At 40.3% G+C, this 7,392-nt stretch overlaps 1 protein-coding gene across 2 annotated transcripts; it reads left to right on the top strand.

The window, feature by feature from the left end:
• The first annotated feature begins 1,017 nt into the window (after positions 1–1,017).
• otol1b (otolin 1b) lies at positions 1,018–7,313 on the top strand. 2 transcript variants are annotated; one of them, XM_058418126.1, is made up of 6 exons: positions 1,053–1,150; positions 3,717–3,775; positions 4,216–4,622; positions 5,245–5,334; positions 5,444–5,515; positions 5,610–7,313. In XM_058418126.1, the coding sequence occupies exons 2-6, from the start codon at positions 3,729–3,731 to the stop codon at positions 6,491–6,493; spliced, it is 1,500 nt and encodes a 499-aa protein (XP_058274109.1). In that variant the 5' UTR covers positions 1,053–1,150; positions 3,717–3,728; the 3' UTR covers positions 6,494–7,313. The 2 variants fall into 2 exon arrangements, with proteins under 2 accessions (XP_058274110.1, XP_058274109.1); XM_058418127.1 differs by lacking the exon at positions 3,717–3,775 and having other exon boundaries at positions 1,018–1,150.
• Positions 7,314–7,392: the final 79 nt, after the last annotated feature.

Below are 7,392 nucleotides of genomic sequence, written 5' to 3'. Positions count from 1 at the left end.
AAGAGAACAAGATCCTTTTTATCCCCCCCCCCCTTCCCAGCATTGCCAAAGTCTAACCAATATCCCCCTCTTGTGGTGGGTAAAGACATTTTTAACCTTTTTACCCTATGAATCAACAAATGAAATAAATTACTATTATTTAAAAATTATTTACTAGAAATCTATTTCAAGAAAGTGTGTTTGTATCCGACCTCACAATTTCTATAAAATCTCTAGAAGACGTCAGCCATCTGATCGTTCTGGAGTATTAAGTCAAAGCTACATTTTCAAGTGCTTTTACAGAACTATACCGATTCACATGCCATCTCTTTGCCTCGGATCTTAAGGTGTGTTTGTGATCGTGAGTAAAATATAATAGCATTTGCAAAAATGTGTGAACGTGAATTTTAAAACTGACCACAGATGAAACTGCGGGACATAATCACAAGTGATAAATAATCCTGTGTAATGCAAATATCACGTTAAAATCAATGAATCGTGATCAAAGCAAAATATCGCATGAAAAATAAACGTACTGTGTTGATAAAAGGTGACGTAAAAAAGTCACGTCTATAAATTTCACACGTGAATCTTCTGATCATTTAGAAGGATATAGAAGCGTTTCAAGCCAAGATTGTTCATCACCTCAAGAAAAAATCTTAAAGTAGAGACAAGACTTACTTAGGAGAATGGCACAATAGTGAATAATAATGAAATAGGCCATTAATTTGTTTGGTCCTTAATTTTATTTGATTTTTTTGAGAGACGGATAGAGGAAGAAAGAGAGAGAGAGAGAGAGAGAGAGAGAGAGAGAGAGAGGAGGATAAGCAGGTGAATGAAGTGCACAGTGCTCAGTGGGCCTGGGTCAGGTTTCTGGGTCACTCTCGGCAACAGCACTTTGTTCAGATTCAGTCTGGGTGACTGCAGAGCACTGGGCCAGAACCAACGTAGTCCACCCACTTCTGGGAAGTGTATGTGTATGTGTGTGTGGGACTAGGGGGAGAGCGAGAGAGAGAGAAAGAGAGAGACAAAAAAAGTGGGTGACACTCCTCCTTTGGCAGGTATAGCTTTATATCCAGTGCACGAATCTTGATTAGAACATTTCTCTCTTGAAATCAGACGGAAATAGCTGGACGCACTGGACAATAAGGCAGCACGGTCTTGACGTCTGGTAAATAGTTCTTCTAGATGCTTCTGAGTTACAGACCATTCCCGGGATTAAGACTAGATTGTATACTGTATATAATGATAGATATATGAAATGATATTGCGGATATAATGCTAGCTGTTTGGGAAGCGCAGTGTTGAAATCTGAATATTGGGGGAATGAAACTAGCACTTAATATTGAAATCAATGATTCTACTACATCATGCTATTTAAAAAAAAAAAGATGATTAACTACTATTAATAAGACGCTAGCATACAGCCAGAGAAACTATGACACTGGGTATACATCCAAATACAGACACCTTCGGCGTATAACAAGTCTCCTAGATCAGATATGATTTCTTCTTTAACTAAACTCTGCAATCTTGGTACACAGCATATAGTAATAACTTTTGACGCAATGCTTTTAAGCTGATGTAGCACATGCATTGTTTTTTCTTTAATAAGTAAATAAAAAATGTTTAGTGTGTGTATCTTAGCTGTATGTGTGTTACGTTTCTGAGCTATATATCAGTACATCAGGCTAACAGTGTTGTCTTGTGCTCCTTAAGGAAAATCAGTATAGAGTTAGAGATCTTTCCTCACAACTCTGATTATATATATATATATGGATCTGGGTTTTTTCTTGAAATGTGTACAATGTGCAAATTGTATAGATTTTCTCTCTCCCCAGTGCTGTGCAGACTTGATATGTTTTTATTTTTTATTTTACCCAATACAATCATCTAATACAGATATAGTTGCGTTTAATACGGATGAGGCTTTAGAGCTTCTCAACTAAGGATGAAAATCCGACAGCCCGTAGAGCCTGAGAAACAGAAAGAGGGAGATGAAAAAAGATAAAGAAGTAGAATGAGGCTTTTTAGGCAAATGCTTCAACAGCTACTCCTTTCTTTACAGGGTCATAGTGAACCCCATTAAGGGCTTACCACTCGAGCACAGCCTGAGCTGTTACTCTACCAGAAGGCTAAACACACCATGGGCTCAGGTGGCAGACATGCCCTCCCTTCACAAAAGGGGAAAGGGGGTGAAACATACAGGCATATGTTCTTCCACCTAGGGCACATTTCTTGTGCAAGTTAAACATTTCTTATTGAAAGACTTATCACGATTTATCAGATTAGCTAAGACCGATTGTAGGTTGTTAGGGTTGTAATACTGATAGAAGCTCTTTCCTGTCTCATGCTACTTCTTCTCAAGGCTTGATGAGTGCAGAGGTATGGGGGTGGCCAGGGGGCAAGCTGGGGGCATTTGTTAAGTGAAAGGGTTGAGTGGAAGGGAAGTAAAGTGAGCACTATGGTTGAGGCTGTTGAATAGTCGGGTGATAAGAGCAGGTCAGAGTGGAGTATTCCCAACCAGTAGGACTCAGTTCCTCTTATGCTTCGGGTGCATGTCACTTCTTCGATGAAAAGGGAAAAGCTAGACTACTACCTGTTAGTCCATTGGTCAGTTTCCAGAGATTCTGCTGAGAAAATGATAAGAAATGTATTTAAATGAATATATTTTGTGTGTGTGGTCTGTCTGTCTGAATGGTCTCCCCTCTCAATATGGTCTTCAATCATTTTACCTGAACAGATTCGTCATTAGATAAGCTTTTTCCTCAAAAAAAAAAGGGGGAAAAAAAACCAGCTCAGGTTTAGGCTATGGTGAGATTATCAGTGCTCTTTTGGGCAAAAGCTTTTTTGGAGTAACACCAAATAGCTTGGAATAAAACTCTGATTCCCTGAGCTAACACATGGGGTAAATCTGAGCTCCAAAACAGAGAGGAGAAATAGCCAAGAGTTAAAATTAGACCTTAGGCGACTTTGTAGGTGTACAATTACTTACTGTGTCCCATCTGTTGCTATGCATGTGCACCCATAACCCCCGTGCTACAGTCTGAAAGTACCACCAGAGAACAGAGCAGAAATTATTTGGTGGATCATTCTCAGCACAGCATTGGCAGTGAGGTGTTAAAAATCCCATTACTTTATCTGATACACTTGTACCAGTATTATAAACTATTATGCCAGGTAATTGAATACCTACATGGTACAACTATACTTGGGCATGCTGGTCTGTGAAAGGAACTATAAAGGAGTAAAAAAAAACAAAAAAAAAACACCATTTATCCTAAAGATAAATTCTTTAGGATCCTAAAGATTCCCTCAGTTGGCGTTTTGATAATGGTGGTGGAGAATGCTCTTTAACATTTTGGTCCAAAAACCTTCCTAGGAGGTCAACTACGCCGAGATCTGGAGACTGCAGAGGTCATAGCACATGATTTCCATAATTTTCAAACCATTTAACTGATCTCTCATCCACAGTGTGTATGGACAATGGCTCTTCCAGTTCAATTGCAGAGTAGCATAAATCATTCATCCTGCTTCACTAACATGGCATTGTCTTTGATGAATGCCCAAACCCCCTGGTTTGCTGCTTTAACTCTAAAGCTTGGCACCCATCCATTCATTGGGGTTCGGTAAATGTGCTGAAGAAAATTCTCCATATTGAATGACTAGTCTCATTGCCCTAAGTCCAGCTGGCAACCTGTGTCTTTTTTCTTGTTTTTTTTTTGGCTGTCTACTAGATGGAGTGATTCATGAGGGTGCTGTATCCCATGTCACAAAAGCACGATACACATGAGAGGTAAAGAAACTTGGCCACAGTTGCAGGGTTCTGCATTGGCGAGTCTTGGAGCATTAGGATTAGAGTCCTGATTATCACCTCCTTATTAGGACATACAATATCATTAATCAAAGGTATAACCTCAGGATCTCTCTAAGACTATCAGCAACTACTTGTCAATGTAACACATTATACTTTTTTTTTTTTTGCATTGAACTAGGCAAAAATATGTTTTGATCATCAGATACTCTGTGGATTTCACTTTTGTCATGCATTAGAACAAAAATGTATGTTGGGACCATTTTTGTACAGCCCTTGATGGTTCAGCTGACCCTCTGGAACCTAAGAACTATTATTTACCCAAAGATCCATTGAGCATTTTTAATAAGGGTTTAACTATGGGTTGGTCATCTCTTAAAATTTCCTATAGATAATTCTTCATTTTTTGCCTTTATCCGCAGATCCACAATGACTGAACTCTGCATTCGATCAGTCTTCCTGGCAGTGAGTGTACTGCTTTTATCACCCATGAGCGATTCCATCAAGATAACCCCACGGCCCAAATACCAATACACCAAGAAGCCTCCTCGAGAGTTGGTCCACACTACCGCATATGTTGGTAAACCCACAGCTACACCAAGGATAGTGGACTATACCAAGACAAAAGACCGTGTTGCTTCTGTTACCACAGAAAGTACCACTGTCCCCGCTAATGGTTATGCGGGTTACCACCAAGCCACCACAGTCACACCCAACAGTGTGCAGGATAACTATACTTTGGACTATACAGAATGTTACCTCAACTTCTGCGAGTGCTGCCCTCCAGAACGTGGACCTGCTGGACCAAGTGGTGACATGGGGCCTCCAGGTTAGTGGATATACAGACACACACACACACACTAAATTGTCTTGTTTGCACGCACATGTCACTTTACATTTCACTTTACATTTTTTCTTATATTAATCCTGTTTACATGCGTCGCTTTAATATTTGCATTCACTGTATACACTGTTCTTTGCACAAAATGTCAATTTCTTATTTGCACTCACTGTATACACTGCTATCTGCACAAAAGTCGGTCTATATGTTGTCTGTCTGCACTGTCTTGTCTTGTCATCCTGTGCACTTCTGTTGTATGTCTAGTTTATTTATTGCACCTTAAGTATAGTTTAGTTTTTATCTCTATGTTTGTCTGCGTCACTGTACTTTGTCTGTGTTATGTGTAGCACCTCTGGTCTAGGAGGAACGTTGCTTCACTTCATTGTGTACTGCATCAGCTATATATGGTTGAAGTGACAATAAAGCTTCTTTGACTTTGACTATATATTGTGACACACTGCATTCCCAGTTTATTAGACACCAGTCTCACGAGGCAAACATCAAGCTTTTGCTTGAGATTTGTAGCCACATGGATATACAAAAGATTTCAGATACTCTGTGAGTTGTAAGTGGAGTTTTTATAATATTTATATATCTGTTTGGTGTGTAGGACCTCCTGGTCAAAAAGGGGACCCAGGACTCAAAGGGTCTCTAGGACCAATGGGTCCACCTGGTATGCCAGGATTGAAGGGTGACAAAGGTAACAAATATAAAGGCCAGGTGAAATACTGAAATTTTGCAACAATAGATGATCTGTAACAAATTATAATACCTCATAATATGACAATATATACTCCCATTTTCTTTAGGAGAAAAGGGTGAGAAAGGAAGCAGTGGATTTGCAGGCTCTCCAGGCAACACAGGGAAGGCTGGACAAAAAGGTATATGCCATACATCAATCTAACAATAAGATACATACAACATGCTTACTACAATGAAATCTACTGTATTACTTGCATTTTTAACTTTATACAGGTGATACTGGACTTAAAGGTGAAAAAGGTGCAGGGGGTATGCCAGGACTCAAAGGTTCTAAAGGTGAAAAAGGAGAGCCTAGTGAAAATGCAACTAAAGGTGACAGAGGTGAGCAAGGTAAAGATGGACCACCTGGACCACAAGGCATGCTTGGAGACAAGGGTGAGAAAGGTGAAAGGGGAGAATGCGGACTGCTGGGAGAAAGAGGACAAAAAGGAGAACCAGGCGAACCTGGGCCCCCAGGTATGAGGGGTGATCCTGGCACTCCAGGGCAACATGGATTGCATGGAAACCCTGGCATTCCTGGAGAGCGTGGTGAACCTGGGAACTTGGGAATCAAGGGCGAGCCAGGACCAAAAGGTAATGAAGGAACTCCAGGTATAAGAGGTTTAAGAGGAGCGAAAGGTGAACGGGGTCTTCCGGGAAAGCGTGGTGACCGTGGCCTTCAAGGTATAAAAGGGACAGCGGGTGACACCGTGGGGCAACTCCGCTCTGCCTTCAGTGTAGGTCTCTACCCAAGCAAGTCATTTCCACCCTCAGGCTTCCCAGTTCGCTTTGACAAGATATTCTACAATGGAGAAAATCATTACGATGTCACCATTAGCAAATTCAACTGTACTTACCCAGGGGTTTACGTCTTCTCTTATCAGATAACTGTGAGGAACAAGCCTTTGCGGGCGTCCTTAGTTGTGAATGGGGTGCGCAAGCTGCGTTCACGGGACGCACTCCAGGGCCAGGACATTGACCAGGCCTCTAGCCTGGTGCTACTGAAGCTTGCTGCTGGAGACCAGGTGTGGGTGGAGACATTAAGGGATTGGAACGGTGCCTATTCAAGCAGTGAGGATGACAGCACCTTTTCAGGGTTTTTGCTCTATCCTGACTGACATCAAAAACAAACTAGGGTCAGGTACTGCACTGAAATCTACAACACCATCATCTGTGGGATTGAGATACAGATTCGAGAGATGTGCGCCGGACTGGTTTTTAATCCCGTTCCTGCCCACTCTTGAAGGAATTGACCAATCCTTCTTGCTAAAACAGACCGTCTGTTTTAACAATGAAAAAAATTGGTTCTGGTTCCCAAAATACAAACAAATTAATATTTTAAACCATATGTAAACTAACCAAGATGGAGCAGTTACCAAAGAATAAATTCAATGTACAGTGCGCAAACCACTGTCTCGAGTATGCTCTCATTTTACCAAATGTGACCTTTCTTCTTACCATAATATACCTTTATATCTGATGGACTGCTCCTGATCTTAGAAAAAGTAAAAAGTGACCACTACCATGACACGTTTTTTATTGGGTCAGACAGGATCCCAGTCCTGATGCACACCTCTGAAACACCATGTCTACTTCATATACTTAGCCTGGTGTTTATCCTCGCATCTGGTGACATTCCCTTCTACATTTGAAAAAAATACAGATACCCTATCTTACCACAGACGTACTATACCCTTTATCATTTTTGTGATTTTATTTTTTAATAATGAATGGAAAAATATTAATTGCTTTTATTTTTTATACAAATCTTAAGCAATTAAATGTCTAAGCCTTGAAGACAAACACCATACAATATAACCAATATGTCCATGTTTAGGCACTCTGTGTATTATGCATTAATTAGCTTTATATCCTTTAAATATATAGATTCATGCTGTACTACCCCATATGTGAAGAATTAACATTTATTTAAAAAATATGTTTGACTATCCTACTGTGAACATAAGGTCAGTGATCACCATCATCTTTGTACATCACCAATGATGAACACTGTGTA

Source organism: Hemibagrus wyckioides, linkage group LG20, assembly GCF_019097595.1.
Source record: "Hemibagrus wyckioides isolate EC202008001 linkage group LG20, SWU_Hwy_1.0, whole genome shotgun sequence".
In the NCBI taxonomy this organism is placed as follows: Eukaryota; Metazoa; Chordata; class Actinopteri; order Siluriformes; family Bagridae; genus Hemibagrus; species Hemibagrus wyckioides.
This window is presented reverse-complemented; position numbering and strand designations above follow the sequence as displayed.

What these genes read in the sequence shown, in the direction of transcription:
- otol1b (XM_058418126.1), top strand. Translation starts at nt 3,729, where the DNA reads ATGAGGGTGCTGTATCCCATGTCACAAAAGCACGATACACATGAGAG. An exon ending in AAGCACGATACACATGAGAG is followed by an intron (nt 3,776 to 4,215) that starts GTAAAGAAACTT and finishes CTTTATCCGCAG; the next exon opens with ATCCACAATGACTGAACTCT. An exon ending in TGGTGACATGGGGCCTCCAG is followed by an intron (nt 4,623 to 5,244) that starts GTTAGTGGATAT and finishes TTTGGTGTGTAG; the next exon opens with GACCTCCTGGTCAAAAAGGG.